The sequence below is a fragment of the Lagopus leucura genome, unplaced genomic scaffold (genome assembly GCF_019238085.1).
Source record: "Lagopus leucura isolate 7727_CA_CO unplaced genomic scaffold, USGS_WTPT01 Super-Scaffold_100022, whole genome shotgun sequence".
NCBI classification, from domain to species: domain Eukaryota; kingdom Metazoa; phylum Chordata; class Aves; order Galliformes; family Phasianidae; genus Lagopus; species Lagopus leucura.
In genome coordinates, this window is record NW_024962275.1 from 9,778,948 (window position 1) to 9,806,322 (window position 27,375).

Below are 27,375 nucleotides of genomic sequence, written 5' to 3' on the forward strand. Positions count from 1 at the left end.
GTATGCTGTGCAATTCTTTGTGCCTTCAGAACTCTGCACTGTGCTGAGGTTTCTGGTTCCTCCTTTACCAGTAGCCCACAGACCAGGAGCAGCCCACTGCCCACTTGGCTAGCAGCTAACACTGTGCAGGCGGTGCCTTTGCCCTTCCTACCACGCTATTGCACTGACTGATTTTGCTATTAAATTCTTTAAAAATCTGACCCTGTGTTCACTGTGCGTCATTTCTCACCCACGGCACACACCAAGGACACGCTGGTTCTCAGCTGGGGCTCACACATGCAGCCGTGTTTGTGTGTCCTTGCATGGGGGCTGTGGGAACCCCTTGGCCTCTGGCATGGATGGGGGGGTGGGAGATGGGGACGCTGAGAGGCCTAAGGAACATTACAGGGCTGGAGGGTCTGTGCTCACCTTCATGTGGACACGTGCACAGCACATGGCTGGGTTGCTTGTGCCAGACACCCGGGCTGTTGGTCTCCATTCCTCACGTTGCTCCCACACAGAGGATCTCGGGATGAGCAAAACTCCAAGGAAAGCAAGGTGTTGAAGATGGGAGTGGAGAGGGTGAGTTCAATCAGCTTTGTTGGGTTTGTCAGCTCTGACATTAAAGAAAATGATGGGATCCCACCAACAGAACCTGAACTCTGAGTTCTTTCTTTACAGTGACTAAAATAGTTCTTTCCTGTTACAGCAGAAACTAGAGAATAGGGAAATAAGGCAGATCAGCTAAAGCCTCTTACATTTCCATTTGCACTTTTATTTATCCTTTCCAAAGGGTCCAACGAAAAAGGACAACTCAGTGCTGGAAGCCACCAGCAAGCCAAGGAGCACTGCTCTCCAGCCTGCTCTGCCTTCTGGCTTTACATTCACCTCTTCAAAAATCACAGAACTGCAGGGATTGGAAGGGACCTCCAGAGACTATCAACCAACCCCCTGCCCAACCCCCTGCCAGCAGGTCACACAGGTGGACGTCAGGCAGATCTTGAGTATTTCCACGGAAGGAGACTCCACACCTCTCTGGGCTGCCAGTTCCAGCGCTCTGTCATGCCGATTTCCAAACAAATCCAAACTCACAAGATGCAAGAGCATCTAAGCTTATTGTTTCCTAAAATTGTTCATTTATACCTAATGTACTGCAAAGCTACAGCCGTTCTTACTGTTACACTCAGGGTCATGCTGGAGGGGCTCTGAGCACCCAGTGGAGCTGTGGGTGCCCCTGTTTGTTGCAGGGAGTTGGATCAGATGGCCTTAAGTGGTCCCTTCCAACTGAAACGATTCTACGATTCTATGAGTCTCCATTCTGATTGCTGCTATTATCTTCACATTCAAATGCTAACTGGAACAGTCCTGCTGTTAGGCCTGTTGCCATACCGCAACTTTGGGTTCTGAATTAACAGATTAATTACAACCTTTCTATCAAGCAGCTCTTTAATTTTTGTAGGTTGGGCTCTTCCTCCTCTGACCCCGGCCCATGCACTACTTCCATACGGGACAATTCCCTGTGTTGTGCTGTTTGTGCTGCGCCTTGGGGCTCCATCCAGAACTGCCTGATCCCCATTTTCCTCATCTGAGAACCCTGAATCACATCACGACTGACATCGCCTCCACGCAGACTTCTGTGCTCTGCGGCATTCTGACCCTCCATACAAACAGCACTGCGCACCCCCTCCAGCAGCAAGGAGCCCCAGAGAGGAGCACCAAAGAGACGCTGCTGAGACGTTGGTCTCCTCAGCGCAGGTTTTCCTTTTCCTCTTCGCAGAGGCGCTCAGCACGGAATGAGGTCCCACACGTGCTTGAAGAAATAGAAAATCCCAGACACTTCTTCTTTTTCCTAAAGGTTGTTTTATTGTAAAACCATAAATACAACACTGACATGAAAATCCTCAAGCAACGGATGCTTTCTTACAGTTACAGTTTGTCTTCTGCCTTGGCATCAACTCTGAAAAGAATGTTGCAGAACATGTCTCTAAGAGGTCTCCAAATAACCGAGCTCTGCCCGGAGCGCTCGGCTCCTTTGGAAGCGAAGTGGAACTACTCCTCTCTTGAGGAATATTTCCATTCAGACAGCAACAGACTTGTAAAAACAGCAACATTTAAACACCTTGATTTTTTTTTTCTTTAATAATCCTTTTCATTTGACGTCAGTCTAAGTTTCAAACAGCACTGATTAATTCAGCTGTAAAAAAAAAAAAAAGAAAAAAAACCAAAACAAAACGAAAGAAAACAAAATCCTAAAAAGAAAAAAAAAACAAAATCAGAAGAACTTGAGTTGGCCTCAAGCGTTCATATTTCACAATGAAAATCAGCAACTCAACCCCGTGCAATATTGCTCTCTATTGAGTCATTCGATCCACACCAACAATACATGAGACTTCAAACAGGTTTTGTTTTGTTTATTAACACAGCAAGTGTGACATTAGATAACCTTTTAAATACAGTACATGGTACAGTGCAGGGCCGGCTGCCCGCACGTTTCCCCGTTATGAAGACAAAGCCAGCGGTGGCGGTTTATAAAAATATTGTGTTGCTACAAAAGTATAAATTAATGCTACCGGTATTAAGAAATATTAAACACATAAAACTTATAAGGATTAAGAAAAATATTCATTAATACCTGTAGAAAACTCTGGCCTAAAAAAGATATTTTTTTTTTTGTATATTTTTTGTATTTTTTTTTTTTTTGTATTTTTTTTTTAAGATGACATGAGATTCTTGCACTCGCAGGTAGAGACACACGCAGGTGCATCTGTGGTATTGCCTAGAACATCTGCATCTACAGAAAGGAAACGCACACAAGTTACCGAGGGAGGGGGTGAGGAGGGGAAGGAGAAAACCGATCTTTTTCTTGGTGACACACGACCGCAGCTCCCAGCAGTTTGCAGAACCCGAGGCGGGCAGGAGGGCAGCTGCTCTGCCCAGCAGGCCGCACAAGGCAGCGCTGTTGGCGTGACGCTCCAGCCACGGCGCAGAGCAGAACCCTCTGGGCCCGCAGCCTGCTTCGTCCCTATCAGTTTTCCTTTTAAATAATTTAGTTAACAAATAAAAAATAAAGAAAAAAAGGTCCCTGGAAGAGTAAAGGGACCATGGAAAGCAGCTCTCCTGCTGGGACACGTGGAAAGAAAGAACATCCCTCCTCCCAGCCCAGCCTGGCGGGAGCCCCCACCCACCCACCGGAGTGCCACGAGAGCCCCAGAAGATGGAGCACGAGCATTCGGGGCTGGTGAGAACAGAAGGGTCTTATTGAGGAACTTTGGTTGTAAAATGCAAGGGTTGGGCACGCCTGCACTCATCTGCACTGCCAAATGCTCAGTCCTTAAGGCTGTGGTGCTCGCGGCACTGGGACAGGCGTACACTGTTGGTGACACTGAGATGACGGGAGGGAAGGGAGTCTTTCAACCAGCAGTGGGTGCTGGGCAGGATGTTGGTGTGCCTCAGCTTCCAGCTATCCTCAAACACTCCAGCTCGGCTGCCTACAGATCGTTAAACCCTATGGGGGCTTCTGGACACACTGCTGTACAACGTGAGCCAAACTCTTCTGCCAGGTCATAAAACAAAAGGCTCTACCAGGAGCAGCAAAACAACCCAACCAACAGCCAAACAGACACCCCCCACACATTCCATACAGAAAATTAAACCCCAGGGCAATACACTCTCATTGGTTTACCACTTCTGGCCTAGCAGATGCAAACTGCCCCAGCACCAGAGAGGTCTGCAGCCTGGGGCTGTGCTTGGCTTTACCTCCCCATGCTGTGGCTTTGCCCAGTGGCGCCTCCCAAAAGGCCCAGGAAGGGGACACTGCACGCAGGGTCACACACACCACGCGCTGGACCACACTGCTGGCAGACACTTCTCCAGAGGGATCTGACAGCACCCCATGTCCCAGCCCAGGTGTTCTGGGCATTCCCAAAGGATCCCATGGACTCAAGATCACAGAAAACGCACAGCAGAACACCACCTAATGCTCGCCCAGCCCCAATTCTATCCTTGTGGCACTTTATGTGGAGCATTCTGCTTCCAATCCGTCTGGTCTAGGCTCTGTTCTTGTTAGGTTCAAAACCATAGAACCACAGAAACTTCTGAGTTGGAAGGGACTTTCAAAGACCATCAAGTCCCACTCTCTGCATTGCACAGGGACACCCACAGCTCCAGCAGTGCTCAGAGCTCCAACAGCCTGACTTTGGATGTTTGCAGGGATGGGGCATCACCAGCTCTCTGTGCAACCTGTGCAGTGCCTCACTGCCCTTACTGTCAAGAATTTCTTCCTTATATCTAATCTACATTTCCCCTCCTTTAGTTTGAAGCCATTTCCCCTTGTCCTATCATAACAGCCCCTGCTGAAGAGTCTGTCCCCTCCCTTCTCACAGCCCTGTAGGTACTGATAGGCTGCCCTCAGCTCTCCCCACAGCTTTCTCTTCTCCAGGCTGCGCAGCCCCAACTCTCAGCTTGTCCTCACAGGGAGGTGTTCCATCCCTGCCATCATTTTTGTGGCCCTCCAACAGCTCTGTGTCTCTCCTGCACTGAGCACTCCCCACCGGGACGCAGTGCTCCAGGTGAGGTGTCACAGCACAGAGCAGAGGGGCAGATCCCCTCCCTGCTCTGCCGGCACGTGGCTTTGGATGCAGCCCAGGGTACGGCTGGCTTCTGGGCTGTGAGGGCACAGTGTTGGCCCGTGTCCAGCTGCCATCCACCACTACACTCAGGTCCTTTTCCAGCAGGGCCATGATCCATAAAAACCCATCCCTGTGCCAGTTTCCTCCCAGGTAGCAGATTTCTCCTCCATTAAACAAACAAACAAATGATTCCCAGAAACTGCTTTTAGTGTCTTTGCTGGTTGTTCACTCTCACCTCACTACTCCTAATGACTCCGCAAGGAATGACCAACCTCCTCTGACAGCTCGGAGTCCCTCCCCTCCCATAAGCAGAAATGCTGAGCCCTGCTCGGCACAAGGCAGTGCTCCCAGCTGCTGGGGAGCTTTGTGGCTGCTCTTAGGCCACCTCCCGGCTCCGCGGTGATGCAGTGCAGTACCTGCAGATGCAGTGCTGATTAGTCCTAGCAGAGAGTGTCTTGGATTCTGCTTCCATGCAGCACTCTGTGGGGCTGAGTGGGTCCACCCACAGCAGCACATGCAGGAATTTCTTCTCACACTATGCCTCTTGTGTTTCTGCAAGCATTTGGAGGAATACCAACTGATCAGAGATGTCTTGCTGCAAGCTGTAACAACACAGGAACCTCAATGCCGAGCTCAGCAGTCTCCAGAAGTGTTTCCCCTCTGATTTCAGTGACTCACAACTCTTATGAGTGTGTCTGCCCCAACTTCACTGCAGGGTCGTGGCTCCCTGAGCTGCCTCTGGGCACATTCTGTCTGTAGAGGAGAGCAGCACCACGCACAGCCAAACAATGCTACCAGGTCACAGCGATGCTAAAACTGATGCTTCATCTCAGTGAGACTGCCTCAGCCAGCAACCAACAGACCTCCACGCTGGGCAAAACCTGAGCCTGAAAATCTCTTGCAGATTGCACCAGTTCAAATCCAACCAAATCAGTTTTCTCACAACAGACAAAACTTTGGTAAAAGAAACATTTCCTTCCATCTGAAAGGACCCAGAAGCAATACAGCACAGCAGCCCATCCTGCAAGCCAGAAAAACTGCTGCCTATTGCCTGAGACATGAGGAGAGATGAACACAGAGACCAACGTCACCTGACTGCCATCCTCACACAACACCCTTCTGAGCTCCTCAGTTCTGCAGAGAACTTTGGACAGCACCACGACCCCCTCCCCCCCCCCCCCCCCCCCCTTCCTCTCCTATTGGTGCCTGCTCCTCCTGCAGATCACAGTCATCCCCACAGCAAACCCTAAGTTGGAAAGCAAAGTCTGCAGGCACAGAGCAAGAAGCACAAACAAGAGAATGCCTGGAGGATGCACACTCCAGTTCTTTCCTCCAAACACTCTTCTTAAGTGCAAGTGAACAGAACCAAACCAGCAGAAGACAAAACTCCCAGCATGATCTACCATAGATTGATGCACCAACTCTGAGGACATTTCCTAGCTCAAAGGAAGCAGAACTTCATGGCACTGACATAACATTTAATGGCCAATCCCAGGAGAGCCTCTCCCCTGCTGCCACCCACTGCAGGACAGGCAGCACTCCGTACAAAACAAGCGTTGCTCCAAGCAGAGCTCCCAATGAGCTGACCCCAATAACCTGCTGAATGAAGAGCTTCCAAAATTCAGACCTTGGTAAAGTTATCTACACTCCCTAGAATACAAATCTGAGTCCTAAAGGAGGGAAGGAGAAGCAAGAGAAGCACTTGACATTCAGAGTACATAGGTGTGCTCCAGACATGCTTCTCTGCTTTCAATGAGGTACTTCAGACACAAGCAATGAGCAGGCACAGCACCAACAGCCCCACTGAGCAGAGCCCATCCCTTAAGACTCACAAAGAGCTGTGGCTGACACACTGGAAAAAGGTTCTGGCCAGCTTGTTTTCTTACCAAGACCCTCCAGACTGCTCCGTTTCACAGCCTTTTGGTTTTGCTTTGCTCTTTTAGCTGCTAGTTGAGTTTTTAAGTCTTTGGGAGAACCTCATCTGCCAGACATCACTCCATGCTTGCCCAGATCCATGTTCGCATCAGTGCAATGATAACCAAAGGTGCCCTGGAGAAGGCAGTGGGATGGAGGGCCAGGAGATCCCAGCATTTGGTCACTGCAGCAAGAAAGCTTCAGATCTCTGCCTCAGAGTATGAGAATCAGAGAATTGTAGGAGTTGGAAGAGACCTCTGGAGATCATTGTGTCCAACCCTCAAGAAGAGAAGAGGAAGGGGAAGGGGAGCTCTGGGTGCCCTCACCCTTAGGAAAGAAGTGCTTGGAACTCTGTCTCAAAGGAACACAGAGATGTCAGGCATTGCCCTGGGTGTCACAGAGACTGCGAGTGGCTCTTGCAGCCAAAGGCAAACCAAGTGCAAAGGTAAAAGATGCCATATGGAGAAAGACCTGCAAATCCTGCCTCAGCTCTGCCCTCCGCTGAGCTCTGTAGGCTCAGCAGCCCATCCCGTTTTTGACATGACCTTCAGCCCCTTTCTTCTCCTGCTTTTCAGCAGGCCCTGCAGCACAAATGCTGGATAATTAGCACACCTCCCACCTCTACCTGCTGATTTTTTGTTTGTTTCAGTCTGAGGCTTGGGTTTTGCTTGCTACAGGCTTCTTTTGTGATGTGCTGCCGGGCGAGCAGGAGCTGTATGGGAGAAAATAAGTACAACCAGCAAAGAGCTGAGCTGGCCTGCAACCTGCACTGCCATCCGCAAAAACCACTGCCAGAGACTGGACCTCCAGTAGCTTTGCTTCAGCTGCTCACCTTCATGCACCGCTCACCCTGCAGCTACCCGTGGGGTTGTGGACTCTACCTTTGAAGTTACCCATATGCAAAACTCAATTTAGGTGACAACTGGTTTTGCCCAGAGGCCATTTGCAACGCTGAGAGGTGCTGCCAGCCTGAGGTCTGTGCTCAGGCTACAGTAAGTATTGCATGATGCAAGCCAAAAGGAGCAAGTCGTTCTGGGGCAAGACACTCGGGTACAAACACCACCCTTGATCTAGGGAAGGTCTCAAGCATGCACTTCAGAGTGCCCCAGCACCTTTGATGGGCCCTACCACCACACTCAGCCACCAGAGATAGCCCTGCACTGTCTGAGGGCCCCAGCCTCCCACTGGGAGCCCCAGCTGTGCTCCCACACCTCCAACAGCAGCTTTGGAGCTTTGCTGCTGGAAGCTGGAGGCCCTGCTTCAAAAATCAGAACTGGTTTCAACTGGCCTCTGGGGATGCAAGTCCAAGCGATGGGAAATCTACAATTTGGCACCAGAAGTCAGGAATTGTCCAAGAGGCACCAAACGCGACAGCCTGCAGAGATCCCATCCAGCAGCATGCAATGCTGCACCCACGGCACCGGACACAGCAGAGCACTGGCCTTAGTGAACGCAGAGTGGAGATGTTTTTGTGTAACAATGATCTCTAATTGCATACGGGGTGAGCCAGTGAGTGTGAACGTTTAAGGGCCCGCAGCCTTCCTAGCCAGAACAATTAAACAACGTAACAAGTAGTGTAATGCACTGTAGGTATTAAAAAAGACATTCGTGCTACTAGAGGAAACCATTCCAAATAAAAGGGAAAGATATTCTTTGCACTCAATCAGGAGCACTTACATTCAGAAGGATCTTTGAGCCCATGCGCTTCTCTAAGCTTCCTTCAAACCCTACTTTGGCAACACTGATGATCTTTGTTCCCCTGAAAAATCATACACCTTGGTTTGTCCTTGGCCTTGCGAAGGCTATTTTGAGTGTGAGGACTGGGAAGGTTTGCAAAGATTTTAGGTATGAGGGTTCTCAATGGCAGATGGCAGAGCCCACAGACGCTGCGTGGGCACCGCTCGCCTGTCCTGGTCTCCAGCTCTTCCATATAAGCAACTGCTGTGGCTCCCATAAAGGCGTCATTTAATCACAAATGGGCTGCTCTACCAACAAGCTTGAGAACCCCTGATGCACAGAATTCACCGAGAAGCTAATTTACACTGGGAATTCAGAAAAGATGGTGTGCTGTGAGAAAAAGCAAATCCAAGAAACGTACATTTTCTGCCTTGAATCACTTCTCTTAGTTTTAAATCAAACTTATAAGCGCTAGCTAACACGTTAAAACTGGGAGACAAAAGACTAACTTTTGGTTTTGTGTGTTTTTTGTTTTTTGCTTTGAAAAACCCTACATGAAGAAGTGAAATAATAATAAAAAAATTAAAGTCTCCCTTCCTGATTTCTAAAGATATTGGTGTTCATAAAACACAGCTGCCCTGATAACGTGCACCGTATGTCAAGAAGGCTGTAGACAAATGCCCTCAAGGTGTACAGTTATTCAAAGGAGCAAAGTCCAGTGCAGAACTGCTCTGTTCAATGTAGTCTGATTATCCATGGCAAGATGGCCCAGGGGACAAGAGGAAAGGTGGGGTGGAGGAGAAACAAAAGAAACTTCAAGTCACTTTAGATCTCAGCTGCCTGAAGACTTTAGAACATCAGCCTCCCATTGGTCTGCCCACTTGAAAACATTAGAAAGTCTGTCAAGTCCACACACTATCTATGGAAAGGAGCACGTTCCTGGCAGAGGGCTGTCTCTCTCACGTGCTCAGCTTTCCTCTCAAACTTAATTTTATATATATTTATATTTTTATATATATATAAAAAAGCACTTGGTTTTCAGGGGCATTCATAATGAGGTCCACAGTGTTTAGAACTTAAATTCTTTTTCTTTGTTTGGAACAGTGTTTTAAAGTTTTGTTTTAATTAAAAGACAGTCTTAAAGCATGTTGGACTTCAAAAACATGAGTTTGTTCATGTCTTCTGGACTGAGCAGCCGCCTCCTTTTGATTAAGAGCGCCTGCTCACACATATTTACACATTCGCTTCTGGCACCAACAGCAGGCACTGCTAAGAGCCAAAAGGCTAGCTTGGCTAGTTTTGTATGCTTTTGGGTAACACACGACCAGTACTGAAAGAGGTCAGGAGTGGCCTGGAAGAGAGGTTCTTGCAAATAATCATAGACTTCATTTTTCCCGAACCAATCTTCTTCCTGAGCTGCTGCGGCTTCCCCTGCTGCCCGGGCCTTCTTGGTCGAAGGTTCAAATTCTGTTTCTTCTGCCCAGGACTCTTTCACCTCGTTAATCAACTCGCAGACCTTGCCAATGATCTCTTCGTGCTGGTACGGCGGGACAGGCCGCAGCTTCTGCTGGGGGTCTAAGATCATGGCTACCTTGTGCGCCGAATGAACCTTGAAGTTCTCCTTCAGCGCCTCCAAGAAGAGGTGGCAGAGTTTGCTGACCACGCCAGCATCGTTAGCTTTGGAAGTGAACAGTTTCTCCAGTTTGACATAGGTGGGCAGTACCAGCTGCAAGGTGGGCCGGCTCTCGTTGCTCAACTCAATCACAGCCTGCTTCACCGGTGCCAAAATAGCCGCCAGGTTGCTGAGCAGGTGCTTGTTCAGGTTTTGGATGAGGTTCATCTTCTTGGCCCTGCTGTAGAACTCGCAGATCTGCTCGTAGCGCTCGTGCACGAGTAGGAGGGAGTCGGTGACCGAGTTCCAGCAGGGCGGGGGAGAAGTCTCCTCCAGGGAGCCAAAGGTCTCCTTTGAGAGGCCTGTGGATCCCGCCAGATCTTCACAGACATTCAGGAGCTCGATCACTTCGTGCATATTGCGAGCCTGTAGAGTTCGCTTATTCAGCACGCTCTGCACTACTGAGTTCAAGGCACAGGCCGAACAACGCAAGCACATGCCTGCCTTGGAGAACGCAGAGGAATTGACTTTGCAGTCTGTGACGTACACCGTCCTGATCTCTGACATCACAAACTCTGAGAGCACGTTCTGTACCCAGTGGTGGATAAAATCACCATTATCTCGAATATCTACGCCCTTAATTCCCAGGACATAACTCTTGATGTGGTTGCCTTCCACCTGATAAGCTGTGAGGATGTAGCAAGAATCGGGGCCAATGCTCTGCGAGTGACAAGTGACCCCGATGCCCAGGCAGGCGTTGCTGCCCAGGGCGCAGGTGACTTTCACCTTCACTTGGTTGTACATCCGAGGCAAATGCTTCAGAGCCAGTGTGTTGAAATTACCAAGGATTTCGGTGACGGAGAAGGCACCGTAGCGAGCCCCGCTATCCACCAGGGTCTGTGCTAGCTTGATGAACTCCTTCCCGCTCACCACGCTCAGCGCCCCGAGGTCAGTGCACATCACCCTCAGGAGCCTCTCGGCAATGTTCTGCCGCTCCTTCTCCGGGATCGCGCTGTTCCCTACGGAGCTGCTCGCAGAGGCTGCAGTGAAATACAAGGAGAGAAAGAAAGCACCGCGTGAGAGCTGCTCCTCTGCAACAGTGCGGGGGTGAATAAACAATCCTGAGACTGACATAAGGAAACAGAACATGCACAGATGGTAGCAGAGACATTTTCAACCCTGGACTTGTTCCCCAAAGGTCTTCTGGACCTGCAGAGAACATGCAGCAGCTTGCTTAGAGCAGCTAAGAGCTTATCTGCACACCTTCCACAACAGCTATTCACAACCAAATCCTACCCGAATGCCACCTCTGTGACGTTCATTTAGCTATCACAATCCTGCATGCAATGTGCTACACGTTTCTGTTAACAGCTCTGCTTATTTGCCTTGGTACAGCTGGAAAGATGGCTTTCTTACCATTTTTGTGATTTAAATCTTTTCCTTGAGCCACTTGTTTTAGGACCGAGGCATACAACCTCCTTCACTAACTCATAAAGCGCTGAAGTTTTTTCCTCTCGTCTCCAGCAGCTCCCATCTTCTGTGGCTCATTTTGGACAACATTAGTGCCATTTCCGGCCACAGCAGAACACAAAGGCTCCGTGTTTTCCCATCACCCTTCCCCAAGGATGCTCAGCTCAAGTGCTGAGGATGCTTTCCCAAAAAACTGTCTTTTACCATTTCCCAAGAAGTGCAACCTTGCAGGACAAGCTGGGGACAAAGACAGACATTGGCAGGGAGCGGCAGGCTATGCCTATGGCATACCAGGTGAAATGAAGCAATCTCTTAACACCGGAAATGGGAAGTCTGACCAAGGATCAGACACATTTTTTTCTCAAATGCACCTCCCCTACAAACAGCCTCCCTGGAGTTCCCAATACTTTCTGCATACTACTGCTCTTCTAATGGAAGCAGTCTCTGCTCTGCAGGGTGGTACATGAATTGCAGATGGAATCAAGTGCAGGCAGGGGAAAACAAGAGCCTTGTGCGTGTCCAAGTCACTGCTGCACACCTGACAGCCACTCTTAAAGCCGACAGGTAAGCCCAAGATGGAAAAGCAAACACTGCTACGTACTGTTGTTAGCATTATTTCTTTGGAGCTGCGGTTTCCACTTCTCTTCAACAACAGGTAGAGGTGATCTGGGCTGGCTAGAGGCAATATTGTTCTCGTTGTCAGCTGCGGAGTGAGAAACAGGGAGGTATTAGAAGTACAAGGTACTGATGCTTAAAACACAAAGGGGAAACAATACCCATCTGCTGGGTCCCTCACTAAGGTGACACCAATCTACTGTTTGTCTGTAGCCAGTAAGCGTTTTTCAGAGATGGCACAGTACTGTCAGTAACCTTGAAAACTTTGGACTTGAACTCCATCAGCTCCCATCTGTGGCTGTAATGACAATAGTTTTTCCCGTGCACCAGCACAACTTTAGAACTGTCTCTCAATCAAGCTGCACATCAGAAAGAATAGATGTTCCTTGTGCAGCCCGACCTGTGCAATATGCTTCTTTCAAATGAAAGCAGGATTAGCAGACATTTACCTTTCCATCCTATTGTCTGTCTTTCTGCAGATCCAGAGCTTCCCCTTTCTCTACTGAACTACTTTGTTTCTTAAGCTATGTTCAATCCCTTTGTATCTAATAATCTTATTATAATAGTCATAGATGCTTGTTTTGTCACTGTAGAGAGATGCCAAACTCTCTTGGGCTGCTCACTGCTGCCTGAGACTGGAAACAAAAAGGAATAAAAAGTTTGTGGAGTGTGATCATGCCTCCCCATGGCTGCAGAGACGATCTCCTGGGGGTCTGTGTGTTACATTCCCATTTTCTTATATGGCTGGATAAACAATTTGACTGCCAGTTTGAAGAGATTCTTCCAGGAAATGCAGACAAGATCATTAAGTTCCACATCATATCCATGTCCTTTCCTGTGCACCAAGAACTGCCCTCCTCAAGGAGTCGTCCTGTTGTTAGTATGCTCCACTATGAAGTTGCGCTCTGTAACAGCCTCTGATGCTACACTAAAGTGCATAATGAAAAGAGGTGGAAAAGGAAGGAGGAAGGTGGAGAGACTGATGACCAAGCTGAACAGAAAGATGGAATTAAAAGAACAAAGAAGCCAAAACCGATGCTTTATTTATCACAGCTGACGCACCCTGTCTAATTTTGCACATCTCTATTACAATGCTTCTACTCAAGGTGACCCCTTTGAAGCTTTTTTTACTCTCAATAGTGTGACACAGGCTAATAGCGTGATTCATTCCCTCAGAACAAGGTTCCTCCTGCAGGAGGAGATCCAACAGCTCTGAACTCACCTGGAGTCAATGACTTCTCCACTGATTTTAAAGCAAACTCAAGAAGACCAGCTCAGATGGCAACACCTGCCATCTACATAAACCAGAATGCACTGAACTGAAGCCCCAGTGCTCCAGACAGCAGCATATGAATTAGAAGGATGCTTTATTACGGCACGCACAGGGATGTGGGCTTTGCTCTGCCACCAGGTTCACCTGCTGCTGGCAGGGCAGCGGGGCTTCCACCACAACAAGCAGGAGAGAGCCAAGGTGCTCTCCTTATGTGTGGCAATGGGCCAGCAGAGAAGGGAGTCTGTCAAGAATCTTGAGACCAGCAATCAGACAGTGAAACTTCACTGCCCTCTTCTTTGCAAGCAAGTCCTGTCAAATCTGAGCAGCTCTGCATGACAGTCACTGAGGCATGCACAAACCTTGCTGATGGTCAGTTATTACGAGCCCTGAACAGACCTAACAGTAATCCAGAGCACAGCAGAACCAGAGCCCAACCAGGGCAGAACGCGGGGCTGTCCCAAGGAATGCACGTGCCCAGGGCACTCAGGGTGCTGTGGCAGCTGCTGGGGATGCTGCTGGGGAGCATCACTGAGCTCAGCACTGCAGCCACAGGTGGTCTTCGCATGTGTGGTAGAGACACAGTGAGCAGGAGGTGAATGCCAGCAATCAGGTACAACACACTGCTCTACTTGCAGTGTTTGCTGACCCTGATGGCTCCTGACCCAATATCACAAGTGGCTGCAACTCCACGCATTGAGGGGTAGACAAAGGAAAATGAGGAATGCTGGCTATTAACTTCGTTCACTGTTCAGGTACCAACATGAAGGTTTCCTTATCTTGGGCTTGAGGGGGGAGAGAAAACCTCTGAATTTATTCTCCCCAACTCTTTATCTATTTTACAGTAATAATGGGTTTATGGTGTGTAAATATCCACTGGCATTCAGTGTGGCATTAATGAAATTTGTACATTTTGGTCTCATCTTCCTTATCGGGCAGTCAGTGAACTACGCAGATCATGGGTCTGTAATGTTTCTTCACGCCTCCAATCCTTTAATCCAGATTCTGCCTAGTTGTCTTTTTATTCTTTTAGCTCTAGACAGTTGGAGGGGCATTATACCGTAGCACTCAACCTGAACAAAGTACCCTAAAGGGAGTTAAAGCTGTATATTGTACAGTAATTACAGAACAAATTCCTTCTCCTGATGTTCTACTGTTCTACTTCTGCCTTTCAGCCTCCAATTTGCATTCTAATTACCTCTTTTTCATTGTGTAGCTGCTTTATGGAGCTATAATCTCTCCTTATTACCTTTTAGCCTCCAGGCTCAGCTCTCTGAATGACTCAGGAGCCAACAGGTCCCTGCACTGGCTCCTCACAGCCAGCAACACATTCCCTGCCTTTGACCAGTTGCAATAGGGGCTCAGTGGACTGCTGCATTCAGCTGGAGGAGATGAGCCCTTCAGATCAGACACAGGAAGACAAGCAGGACCCAAACACTTCAGTTGAGGGAGCATTTGACACCTATGGGCTCACTGGATCTCCAAACCCATCATGAAATATATTATGAACACAGGCATACAAATGGTTACTATGCCAGTGTTCCCAGTAAGGGGATCCTATGCCACCAGTTCTGCTAACCAGTAAGGTTTCTGCCTCCCCAGGTTGCAGAGATGTTGTGCTGATGTGCTTCTTGGATTTGCCAATCTCCAAGTTCTAACAGACCACAAGGCAACAAAACTGGGATCAATAACTCCACTGTGTCGCCTTCACTGCTGCTCTGCTTGAATTCAGTTTCCAGAACCAGACAGCCACCAAAGCTGGCCGTAGCTCTCACTTTGTTCACTTTATTTTGCCCTCTCCCACAGTAGCAAACACCCAATGGTACAGACACATAGAGCTGCAGGAAAGGCTGCTGCTTCCCCATGTGGACGAGGCACAAGCACACACTGCACCGCACGGGGATGGCTGCTTCCCAGGGCACAGTATGGAGAAAGTGCTTCAGTAAGTGAGGAATGTTTGGGGGGAAGCAAACAAGCAGAACAACGTCTTACAAAAAGACAGAGAAAAGGGGGGAAAATGAAGTTTAATGGCAGTAACACTGAGCTGGAGAGAGGGGGTTACCCACTGGTATAGGTAGCACTGTGTGGGACTCAGATCACAGACACCTGATCCCTTTGCAACCCAGATGAGCCACTGATCATCTGTAAGGAAGCGAGGAGGAAGAAGCTGCAGAAAGCTTAGCTCAACATTCTGGAAGCTCCCCGCTTGCCAGTAGATTGCCCTTCTCACCCTCATAACCAAGCTCAGCCCGTGCTTTGCTGCTCCTCGGTGTCACTTAACACCATAATTCAGCAGGGACCAGAACAAGGACAGCCAGGGCACAGGAGGCAAGCAGGAATCACCACTGATGAAGGGCAAGAACAGACCCCAGCACCACAGAGCAGCACCAGCCCTGAGCACAGCACTGCTGCTCAGCAGCACAATGCCTAGGCACTGCACACCAATCAGTTCATCCTCTAATAGAAAGCAACATCCAAAAAGCTCAGCTTCTGCTGTCTTACAACAAACCACCCTGAAAGCCTACCCGTAGCATTGCAAAGATAGTAAATAAAGTAGCTGCTGAATAACACACAGAGCCTGCACTATGATTTGCCAAAGGAGCAGAACCTGAGGAACTGCACATAGGGAGAACCCCGGGAACAGTGCCATTAAAATGAAGACTAAAACTAAAATACAACAAAATAAGAGCTTTGATTAAGATTGCTGGTACAGAATGGAATACACACTTCTCCTCGAGCAACCTATCCTACCCTGCCATTGCTCAGGGCTTACCTGCAATGTGAGCACAAATGAAGCACTGAATGTGCACTGCAACAGAGCAGCTCTGTTGGAGAGCATAGGTCTGCCAGAGGTGAATTTCTTTGTAAACCTGCATAATTCACTTCAATTTTCAATCAAGATAGAGAAAAAAGTCTGTGTATATCAAAAATATCCTTTTTTCTATGTTTTTGAATATTCTGAATGCTGTCTGATACAGCTTTGGCTTTGAAATGCTAGAATCTTCTTTTACGTACTGAGATAGAAACAAAAAAGGTGGCTTAGAAATAAAGTAGGAGAATTACTACTCCTCAGAATTCTCTTTTGTAGAGAAGGAAATAAACACAACTGCTAAAATGACAAACACTTCTGAGAGCACATCTCAGCCCTTTGCAGAACTGCAGGAGGCATAAGCAGAGAAAGGGACTCGCGTGGGCCAAGGCTCTGCTGCCCTGAGAGCATTCTGCTTTGCCTGAATGAGAACTGCCCTGCTTGTGGGAGGAGAGGTTTCCTCTGCTGTGGGAGCAGTGCTTATAAAGCAGCATTCCCCGGGTGTCTCTGAGCAAAGAGAAGAGCTGTGGGATGTGCTGGAATGGCAGAATTCCTCTCTTCCTAGGGAAGGGAGCACACACACCTCACACTGCTGCAACTGCTGTTTCAGCCAGTCAGGATGTTTTTGCTGAAGGTGACGCTCCTGGGGCTTTGGAAACTGTAAGCGTGGGAAGCTCACATTCTATGATGCTATGAAGCTCCACTGACATACAGCAGGGCCAACACCAGGCATCAGAGCAGAATGTCATTCTCTGCTTTAAGAGAGTTGAGGTGCCCAGCTTACCTGCATGGGACTGCATGTGCTCCAGGAGATTGTTATAAAACTGGAACTGGATTCCACAAGCTCCACAGGTGTAAGGCTCTGTTTGGGAAAAATCAGTTCAGAAGAATTACACAGAGTATGTGGGGAATCAGCACCCGTGTGTACTTCAGTCTGTGCAGCAGTGGGACAGCCTGAGATGAGTATCACTGCAGCTGTGTGTTTGTCACAGCAGCTCCAGAGGGCTGGGGCATGGCCACAGGGCTCTCCAGGGCTGGGCACATAAGTGTCGGGTTGCACAAAGCCCTGAGAAGCTGTGCTCCAACTGGGCCTCGCTAGCTCACATCTGCAGGAGCTCATCCTTGCTCTTTTTAAGCCTCAGAGCACAGTGAGTGCATTCTACATCTGTTTATGTGCAATACCAGGCTCTGCTGACTTCCCTAAGGCAAGGAGCACTGGGATGTAAGAATCTTGTAGCTCAGGATGTTGGAACAGAGAATTGCCACCTGAGGATGTGGCTTCTTTTCTTTTTGGTGGCTGCTGAGAAGCGCAGTGAAATTGGGGCACAGCGAGTGCTGGCAGGCTGCACAAAGGTGGGGTGAGCGGAGCCGGGGGCAGGAAGAACAGAACCCAGAGCTGTGCAGGCAGAGCAGAGCCGTGTTCCAGAGCTGTGGGCAGGAGCTGGAGCCAGGGGAGAGCTGGGGGCAGAGCTCCATCATGTGCCGAGAGATACGGTTAGTTCTGTTCTAACAAGTGTGGGGAAAAGGCATTTCTTCAGCTGAATTGACCTAGCAGCACATGTTCGCAGTTGCTTGGTTTAAATAGTAATTAGCTGAGTGCGTTAGTTGACAAATGTAACACCAAACCATGGAGCTGAGCTATGTTAGCACTGAAGCCTGTTAGAAACCTCTGGATAAATCAGCACGCTGCCACCAATCTATTTTGGAACAGGTGAGTGGACAAAGCAGCGTTCAGCACATGAGCATCTACGCATACAGAGTCTATGACAATATACCATAAGCCTGTATCAACTTCTGAAAGGAAAAACATGTTTGTATCAATGAAACAAAATCTACTGCATGTAAGTATAAGCACTGGCATCCCGAGTGGAAGAGCCAGAATACTGGAAAGTACAAGCCTGCCTGGGCTCTGTCTGTGAGATGTCTATCTCAGGTAGCAAAACACTGAATTTATCAGATGGCAACAGAGAGCTGAGGGGGAAAACACAAAAGCAAGCACAATACAAGCTGCACTTATATGCTGTAATGTTACACACTGCCATGCCTTCCCCCCAGAACACACAGCCCCCTGAAATGAAGGAACAGCCCCAGCTGTTGAGTTGTGCTCAATGCTTTATTTAACTTCCTGCATTTTCCGGTGCTGCTGCTGCTGGGTTTTGCTGCAGTGAGCCATACCTTCCTCCTTCAGAAACTGCTTTTGAAGAAAAGGGAGAAACATGGCAGCTGAGTGGACTAGAGGACTACAACACACTGTATCCTTAGTGCACTCCAAAGGTCTCTCGTTTTGATTCCTGGAATCATGCTTTTGATCTTATTTCCAAAAGCCTCCACCTACAGAAACAGCCAGCTCTGGTAACAAAGCCATTGCCTGCTTTTGAAAACTCATTTACTGTTCTCAAAATGCTGAAACATTTTCTACGACAAAGATTCATTGGAGTCCACAGTTTGCCACAGACAAAGAAATGTGATGTTAGAACAGGAGATAGAATATAAATTCATCACACAAATCAGAAGTTCTTCCCAGGATGGAGGGAGGGACGCTCAGCATTCACACGGTAATGAACCCAGGGCTTTCCTGATCCCTGCCCTTTTGAGATGTCAGCTTGCAAACGCCCTGCTCACAGCACAGGGAGCAATCAGAGCTGGCAGTGGGCTGCCTTGGTGCTGGAAGGTGGGGAGTAGAAAGGGACAGCCTGTGTCTGAAAGCAGGCAGAAACCGTCCCTGCTCACACTGTGGTTTCCAGCACCTGGCTGGGAATCTGTCCCCCACTGGTGCTCTAAGCTGAACAGGGGACACACAGGTCCTCCTATGGGAGCAGTCCATGCCCAGTCTGCTCCCAAAAGTGAATCTTTCCCTTCTCTCTCAGCTTGGTCAGTGATGGTACAGTGAAAGCTCTGACCCCTCTGTGCTGTTGCTTTAAGGCCCAGGGAACATCTGTGCTCCCCAGCAGCCCAGATCATGCTGGGTGGCCAAAACAGGCCTTGTGTATAAACAAGGAATAGCCATGCAGTTAGCTGAGAAAGGGCTCAGAGACCTCCAATCCACAGCAGGACAGCCCAGGAAGCCCAAACCACACTGCTGGAAACATCTCTGGTCTCCCTGAGCCCTTTGTTGCTTCTCAGGAACCAACTCCTGCTATTCTGTAGCTGAGGGGCCCAGGAGTCATGGTAGGAGCAACAGGAGCCCCTTCTGATGAGAACCACAGCACAGCTGAGGTTGGAAAGGAGACCTCTGGAGTCCATCTGGTTCAAACTCTCTGCTCAGGCAGGGCCAATGACAGAAGGCTGTGCAGGACCTCATCCAGGTGGCTTTTGGAGGGACATCCAGGCAGGGACATCCAAGGAGGGACATCCAGGCAGTCCCTCAGACAGTCTCCTGGCTCTCTCTTGGGCCATCTGGCTCTTAGCAGTGCTGGGCACTGTAAACTTATGTGCTTTGTTCCCTTGGCATGGGCTCTTCTCCCTCCTCTGCTGGCACTGCTGAGCAGCTGCTGGCACACACACTGACTGCTGGTCCTGATGCCTGCAGCTCCAGCTCACACCTCTATCACAGCTCCCAGAGCCCCCTGGGGGTACAGGAGCTGGGTACAGGCAAAAAACTGCTGCTGAATGTAAGGAGAGCTTGGGGACATGTACTGCTACCCCCAGAGCATACCACCCCACACCCTGATGTGCTGGAGTACTCGCAGGTCTCCAAGCTACTGACTGCCACCAGCGCATCCTGCAAAAAACTTTGCCCTGACCAATGAACCAGAAGCATCACGCAACCCTCAACTCATGGTATGCAGCACAGCACTCTCACACATCTCCCGAGGGCCGAGGAGAAGTGATGCCAGGCTGCTGGCATTCCCCTCCCCATCTCCGGATGAGGAGCTCCATCACACTGGTACATCACGTGGCACAGCTGGTGCTGCCTGCAAATACTTTTGCAGAAACCCCAAAGCACCAGCAGCTGCTGAAATCTCCTCAGCCTCTTTAGCTATGTGGAATGGTCAGTGCTGGCAGTTCAGCTTCAAACATCTCTCCCCAGGGCTATCATTAGGTGTGTTTATTACTGCTTTAAATATGTATCTCCAGTGAACAGGGGTCTGGAGCAAGACAGTAAGCCCTGCAGGCCAAGAGAAAGCAACAGCACAATTTGTGCTCAGCTTAAACAAAGCACTGTTTCCTATGCTAACTCTCAATGCCACTTCTAAGCCAGGGAGAAGAGCAGAGCCACATCTTTGCACACACTGGTCACAGACCGATGCAAAAGGCATTAATCTCCTAGGGAAATGCCATCACACACAACAACAGATGGGAATTTCTCCAAAGCAACTTCTGTCACCACCACCCACTTCTGACAGCGAAAGAAGAGCTACATAAAGAGGTGCTACCAAGTATGCTCTAAGAAGGGAATCCCTGTATTGGTATTACTTTGACTTCTCTTCCATTATGAACTCCCATGTTCTCAATAAAACTCCCATTTCTTTCTCAGATTTGCAAATGGAGAAAGAAGTGTCCAGTGCAACTGTGGTCCTGCCACCACACTCAGGGCTGTCCCACAGCACGGGACAGAAACCCAGGGCTGTGGGGCTGGCGTGGACTCCTCAGCACAGACACAACCAAAGGAAACACAACTAGACGGTGATGTGATGGCAGCGCTATCAAGAATAGAAAAGGATGTATGGCCAACAAGAGAGAAACCAAGCCGACATCACGTGGGTTCCCATCACCACCAAACAAACCTTCAGAAGAGATTCGGATTGTGAGTTTAAAGCTCATTTACACTGAGCATTTTTGCTACTTTCCATTAAACTAAAGCTGCTAAGCTGGAGAGACACCGTTGCTCTCTACCACACTATTTCTGTTCGATTTCCTCATTGAACATACCCTAAAAATCTTATTTAGCAAGTTTAGATATCAACAAATGCTGTCATTTTCCAGTAGATTTTTATTTCTTCCAAAGGCTGTATTTTAAGCTATCTGAACTAAAGAACTTTCTCCTTTTTGCCTCATTTTTTTTTCATTTCTTCTTGACGCCTTGCAGTTTCATTCATCCTTCTTAGCTTAAAGGTGGTGCTACCACAAATTCCTGTTTTACCATACAAATTCTAATTTTACCATACAATTGTCTATAAAGTCCAAGTCAGTGGTTTAAAGCTGGATTGTGCTGTAAACCCCAAATCATTGCCCTTGAGGCTTTCTGAAGCCAGACAAGAAGTGAGACACAGGGACCCAGAAGTCTGGTCCATAACACACCCATGGGTACTCCATGCCTCTGCTGGAGTAGGCTGCACAGCTGCAGCCAAATGCTCTGCTGCTCTGCTGGGAGAGGGGAGAGAGGAAGGCAGCAGCCTTGCTTACTGAGCACGACACGTATGTTCATCCTTTTCTGGGGCTTTTTCCATACCAGACTCAGGATGACAATCACTGGAATATTTCACAAAAGATGGCCTTCAAATATTTTTTTTTGCCTTTTGAGAATTTAGTACAGAAAAGCCCTGCGTATGTCAAGACTCAGCAAAATGACACTCCACCAAAGAGTGTTTTCCTGAAAGCAACCTTGCACTGCCTTGGATGATTAACAACACTGCAACAAGCCAGTTCCATCTTTCACAATTAGGCCACGCCATTGCTTCTGGACCTTGCCTGGTTCAGCAGTGAGTAACAACAAGCTCTGTGTGACTGGAGACCACTGCGGAGGCAGCCCAAGGAAACACATTTCAGCAGACAGCACTTTCAAAGCACTTCAGAACTCCCAGATTTCACCAAAAATCAAGAAGCTGTACAGCCTCTTTCCAACCCTCCCTTGCAGGAGGTGGGCAGCAGATGAACAGTCCTCTATCCACCCTGTGGCATCACCATGCCCTGATGGGAAAAGGTCCCCTTCTATGTTAACAGGCTTACGTGCAGCCTCAAAGTTTGGCTTTGCCAAGCAGATCTGGTCCTGCTGCTTTTTTATGGGCAGTAAGATGCCAGGTTTCTCAGATAAGGACACCAGTACCTGAATTCCCTATGACAAGGAGTGGGGCTGTGTCCAGGGAAGAGACATCTTGATTTCAACACTTTCCATTTTAGCTGCCTTATTCCCACTTACTGCTCTCCAAAGCACTGCTTCCAAGTCTATGTTAAGTAGTGTTAGCTGCTGACTCTGCTCTGCTCATCCTCCCCATCACTGTCTTTCTCTCCTAGACATGTGGTACTGCAGCTGGGATGGTGACACAGCATAATTTGGCTCAGTGACCACAGAAGAACCTGCTCACCTTCTCTGGTAACACACCACAAAATTAACATCCACAACAAGCAAATGTTACAGAGAATCAAGCGTTTAACAGGCCAAACCATGCAGCTCTTGGGCTGCTCAACTGGGACATGGATTCACCTCCCAAACCTGGGGATTGTTCTTTGCAGCAGCAGAGCTAGTGATAAGCAGCAGATGGAAGGAGAGGGGAGGGTCCATCCTGTCATTCTCCGCACATTATCTCCAGCTGCTACCCTGCCTGTGTGAAATCTGCTGGCTGGAGCATAAGAGAAGACAAGTCAACCTTGCCAGAGCTATTCCAACAGTTCCCATCATACACATGAACACTGAGCCACATGGGATTTGTTCCAGCCACCGAAACACAGCCATGGAAAGAAGCAAATGGGGATATAATGACAGCTCTTCAAAAACAAAGTTATGGAGACCTCTGCTTGGACACCCAAGCACATATATGTCCACAGAGCTTTCCACAGCCTCCATTCACCAGTGCGTAGCAGCAGTGAGAACATTCAGATTAACTCCTGAGAACACAAGAAATAAAAGAGAGGAGACGGTTTGGTGGAAGAGCTGGAAAAGAGAATGAGACACAAAGGACAGAGCACAAAGATGGAATCACAGGGAAAAGCAGGGCTAGGGAAGAAGATGTGGGAAAGACATAGGAAGGAGGGAAAGGGAAGTTTATACATTTCCATGCACCAGTCTGCTTGTAGGAAGCATGTCAGCTATCTAAATCAGAAAAGAAGAGCTTCCAACCAGAGCTCAAATCTCCTCAAACCAGTCCTAAGCAGCTCTCTCACTGAGCCACCAAAATAAACTGACCATACCTGTGGTGCAGGCAGAAACAATTCTTACAATGAAAGATGAGCAAATCGTATTAAATCAACCGCACAACTTTTAAGAATTTCAAGCCTTTGTTGTTTTTTTTTCCCACTAAGAGTTGCAGTAAACAGATTCAGAAGGATGAGCATGGTGGTACAAGGAGATGGCGAGGAAAGTCTGTGAGATGTCATAGCAACAGTGGGTCAGTATTTGATACCAGTTCAGGCAGAACTGATTTCTTCAGCAATTCAGTGCAGCCATTCAGTAGTTTTGTGCGTACTTCTTGTCAGCAGTTCCTGGACCTCTTCCCATGCTATAAGTTCTTTTCTCCTCCTGAACATCTTATCATGAGCTCGTCTGCAGACAGGAGGTTTTACAATACACCCTTCTTGAATTCAGGTACAAGTTATTTGATAGGAAGGAAGCTCTTCCATAATGACATAGACTCTACTTGACAGAAAAAAAACAAAGGCTGCTGTTTTCAGAGGGCTCCACAGAAGTGAGAAGCCCAAAAAGCACACTGGCTTTTAAAGATGTGCATGTAAAGGCTTTGAAACCCTCCAAACAAAGCACTCATATTGCCTACAGAAGACACGGCATGGGGGAGCAGGCTTGCTGAGGCAAGCGGCCACTTTCAGAGCAGCAAGTCAGGCTAACAACTCCTGACAGTCATTGAACTACATCTGCCTTCTGTCACATCTAACAGCCTGCCCTGGCTGACTGCACACAGACCTGGCCAGCCAAGCTCTCCTGACTGCTGCTTCCCAAGTGGGATAGGGCTGGAAAGTACAAGTACCTGAAACACAGAGACGAGCTCACCTGATGGGTTCTGCTTACATCTCTTTTCTTTAGGTTTTTCTGTCCCCGAATGAACAGCTGTAATTGTGGTGAAGGCTTGGGTTAGTACAGGATGGTTCCCAAAACAACACTCAATATTTCAGAAACAATTTTTTGGTTTTTTTTGCCCATTCAATATCACCCACTCTACTACTGTAAGCAGGTAATCCAACACCCCTCCGCTCCCTTTTTATGCAGTTGTAGAGCCCCCTCATTTGGTTCAGAGCAGACATAAACCCCCACGGCAGACACGGTGCAACACACCCCAAGGAGAAATCCCTTACCTGTCCATTGCAGGCAGCAGCACTGTGTACACCACATGTTTTGGTGCCCTTGCATGGGGAATGGAAGGAGGCCAGACTTTTCTAATGGCAATTTATTTATCTCTGCATCAAGATGCTGAAATTATATTACTTCTGGTCTGTCTGTTAAGCTCCATTTAGGGAGCGTGTGGGAGAGGCAGTGTTCCACTTGAGGTCAAAGGAATACACAGACAGTATGAAAATCTTGTAAAGACTAGAAACGGTGATGTCTTAGAGATTGTCCAGGCCAGTCGTTATGTTTAGTTACCACTACTTGGTCTTAAAATTCAAAGAGAGTTGTAGAAATGGGGTAAATTCTGCTCCCACATCTCCACATCTCTTGTGACCTCCGTACAGCAAACTCACAAACAGCTGGACACAAATTACACTGATGTGTAAATATAGTGTCACAGTTAGCATCACTGTAATATGCAAACCGCTGTTCTACTGATGGTCCTCAGAGCTCTCTTGTTTGTTGCAAACGGATTTACTTCACAAATACTTCTCTGATGCACAAAGAATGAATACTCCTTTATCTTCATCCACATTCCCCTTTTCTACCTCTTTGATCCCCACTGAAAAAACCACCCAGGTACTTTAGTACTCTACCTGGGAGCAGAATCTCCATATCATCATGAACCTGGAGAGGAGCGACAAGAGGACGATACCCCAGGAAGTACAGCTGTTTGCAAGCTTAAAGTAGTTTCCTCACATATATGATCACCGATTGCAGCTGATTCCTGTTCTGGAGAGGGATGTGGGAAGCTATGGCAGGAGGCAGTGAGCACACTTACCGCTGGAGTTCTGCGAGTTGCTGTTTGTTTCTTCAAAGTTGTTCTGTGCTTTGCCTTCCACTCTCCTGCTGAAAGCACTTTCTGCTGGGTGGAGAACAAAGCAGGGATGGTGACTGACCAACACTGGACATAGGACTACACAGAAAGGAGGCACACAACATTCCCTCTGTGCCACATAACTGCATTCCCTGAATACAGCCAAAAAGTCCAGTATCATCTCATTTTGGATGAAAATGGGCTAGATTCACTGAAGAGATAACAGATAAGATGGTTTCTTTCATTGTCTTGTGGCTGAGGTGGCCTGCAGTGGCTGTTAAGGAGCCTATAAAACCAGTCCTAGCTGAACCAGAAACATCATGGCTTTCCTGCCTGCAGAAAAAAGCAATTGTTATCTCACCCTTCCTGAAGACAACATGCAGCCCTCAAAGCTTCTGGCATAAGTGTCCAGATCTGCAGATGGTACTCTCGTCCTCACCACGATGTTGAGAGTGTCACCTACTGAACCCCCATGCCAGCTCTCCCCATACTTCCTAGTCATCAGCTTTGCTAAACATCCTGAAATGCTCAAATTGCGAGGACCCACAGGCTGTCTGGAAAAGCTTTTGTGGATCCTCTGCCCTGCTGTGCCAGCCAACAGTAACATCACTGCCTTGCCCTGCTAAGGCCATGCAGGCAGGACCTGTTGTGGCACCCTGCTGACACACAAGGCTGGGCTGCTCCCAGTAACTGCAATATAAGGATTCCTCGAGTGGGCAGGGGTGCAGTGTCCTGAAATGTCACTGCACGGTGACATTTAGGGTTAGAGTTGCCAGCCATTCCTCTCAGCCCAGTGTGCCTTAGCACAACTTCAATACAAGTAGCGTGCATTATTGCCTCACTTCAACTGGGTTTGCAGTATCTGGGAAGGTGACTCGAAGGATCAACGGGAAATCAGCAACATGAATGGCAAATCTGCCAAACTAATGTGTGTGGCCCGTGCTGCATAGACTCTTCTCATATGTCACCCAGCAGGTTCAGCTGACTGTGGCTGAGCAAAGCCCTGCTGGGCAAACTGCACAGGGAGGGCATGTGGGAAAAGAAATATTTAATTCAAGACTGACGGGGGCTGCTGCCAATTGATTTGGGGTAACTGTGTCATTTGGTATTTCTGCAGACAGCTGGAGCCATCAGCCCTGTGATGCTTCCCTCACACTGAGACCCCAGGCAGCTGTGGGCTGTAGCGAGGCTCTCACACAGAGCCTTTCTGCCTGATGTGGCTGCAAAATATCTGCCCATGAATTTTGGCTCCTGAATCTTTAATGGACTTTTCCAGTGCTGAGTGGGCACTGATTCTTTCTAAAATGCAGAATAGGGCAACTTGGTAATCAAATCAATTAAACAGTCACATTAAACAGGGCTGAGAAGGAACCAGAGACATTATCCAGTCTGTCCCCTTTGACAGATAAGTAACAGAAAGGAGAGGCCATATGTAACCAGCAAACCAGATGGCACAGTGGGAGCACAAAACCATGACAAGATGGGACTTGGCCAACCTATCCCTAAAGAGACCTAGATTCAAATCCTGGCTTATGTCACAAGTGAAATTGAGGTGGAGGTTTCCAAAACTGTTTGTAAAAAACTTGCACGGTGATTTTGTCCTCATCCCCAATCATGTCTGGTGTAAGAAAAAAAACGGGTTTAATGCATCTTAGTGTATCCCCCCCTGCACAGAAGAGGGCAGCGGACACCAGTTCTCTCTCCTCTCTGCACCTGAACTGTCTGCATGTGAAGCAAAACTCTCTGTAAAGGCAGAGTGCCAGTCCACCAAGGGGCTGCAGATATACCGTCAGTGGAATGGCAGTCCTCCATCCCTGGCACTACCCAGGCCCACATGGAGTGCCTTTAACTGCTGCACTTGGAAGGCATCCCTTCTGGAGGCTGTCTTCCTGATAAGTGTAATGGTCAATGCATTTGTACCAGAAATCCATCTGCCGCTCAGATTGCATGTGTACAAGAAGCTGCCCTGAAACACATCATGGAAAACACACTACCAGACAGATATGGTCGGACCCCCAGGCAGGTATTTGTTTCTTGAAGATCGATGTACCAGACTCAAGCGTTGTGAGATTCCTTCCCACGTACAGGAAGAGAACAGCTCGTTTTTTACCCAATGTACTGATATACTTCTTGGTTAGAGAAGCGGGGGAAAAAGATGTCTGCGTGTATAAATCACCTTTTAGTTATTACTTAGATAAATCTGGACCCACGGTAACACCCAGTTAGGCTCTTTCTGCTTCTGAAAGAGACACAAGACTGGAAGAAGTCATCGCAGGTTTACATAAAAATGAAAGCGGTTCCTCAGCTTGAACAACTAAATTGGTTGAACCAGGCAGACCCCAAATCAGGGCTCGAATCAAATACATTCT

The 27,375-nt window shown here is 48.3% G+C and overlaps 1 protein-coding gene across 11 annotated transcripts in view; it reads right to left on the bottom strand.

The window, feature by feature from the left end:
* Nucleotides 1-5,776: 5,776 nt before the first annotated feature.
* ZNF618 (zinc finger protein 618) overlaps nucleotides 5,777-27,375 on the bottom strand; it is an 83,438-nt gene continuing 61,839 nt past the window's right edge. For 6 of the 11 annotated variants that reach the window (XM_042878679.1, XM_042878681.1, XM_042878684.1 and 3 more), the window contains 5 exons: nucleotides 24,971-25,054; nucleotides 23,857-23,913; nucleotides 16,759-16,836; nucleotides 11,882-11,983; nucleotides 5,777-10,850 (listed from right to left, as the gene is read on the bottom strand). In XM_042878679.1, coding sequence (XP_042734613.1) covers nucleotides 9,337-10,850; nucleotides 11,882-11,983; nucleotides 16,759-16,836; nucleotides 23,857-23,913; nucleotides 24,971-25,054 — 1,835 coding nt within the window. In that variant the 3' untranslated portion in view covers nucleotides 5,777-9,336. The remainder of the gene's footprint in view (nucleotides 10,851-11,881; nucleotides 11,984-16,758; nucleotides 16,837-23,856; nucleotides 23,914-24,970; nucleotides 25,055-27,375) is intronic. The other 5 variants (XM_042878685.1, XM_042878688.1, XM_042878678.1 and 2 more) reach the window with 2 other exon arrangements.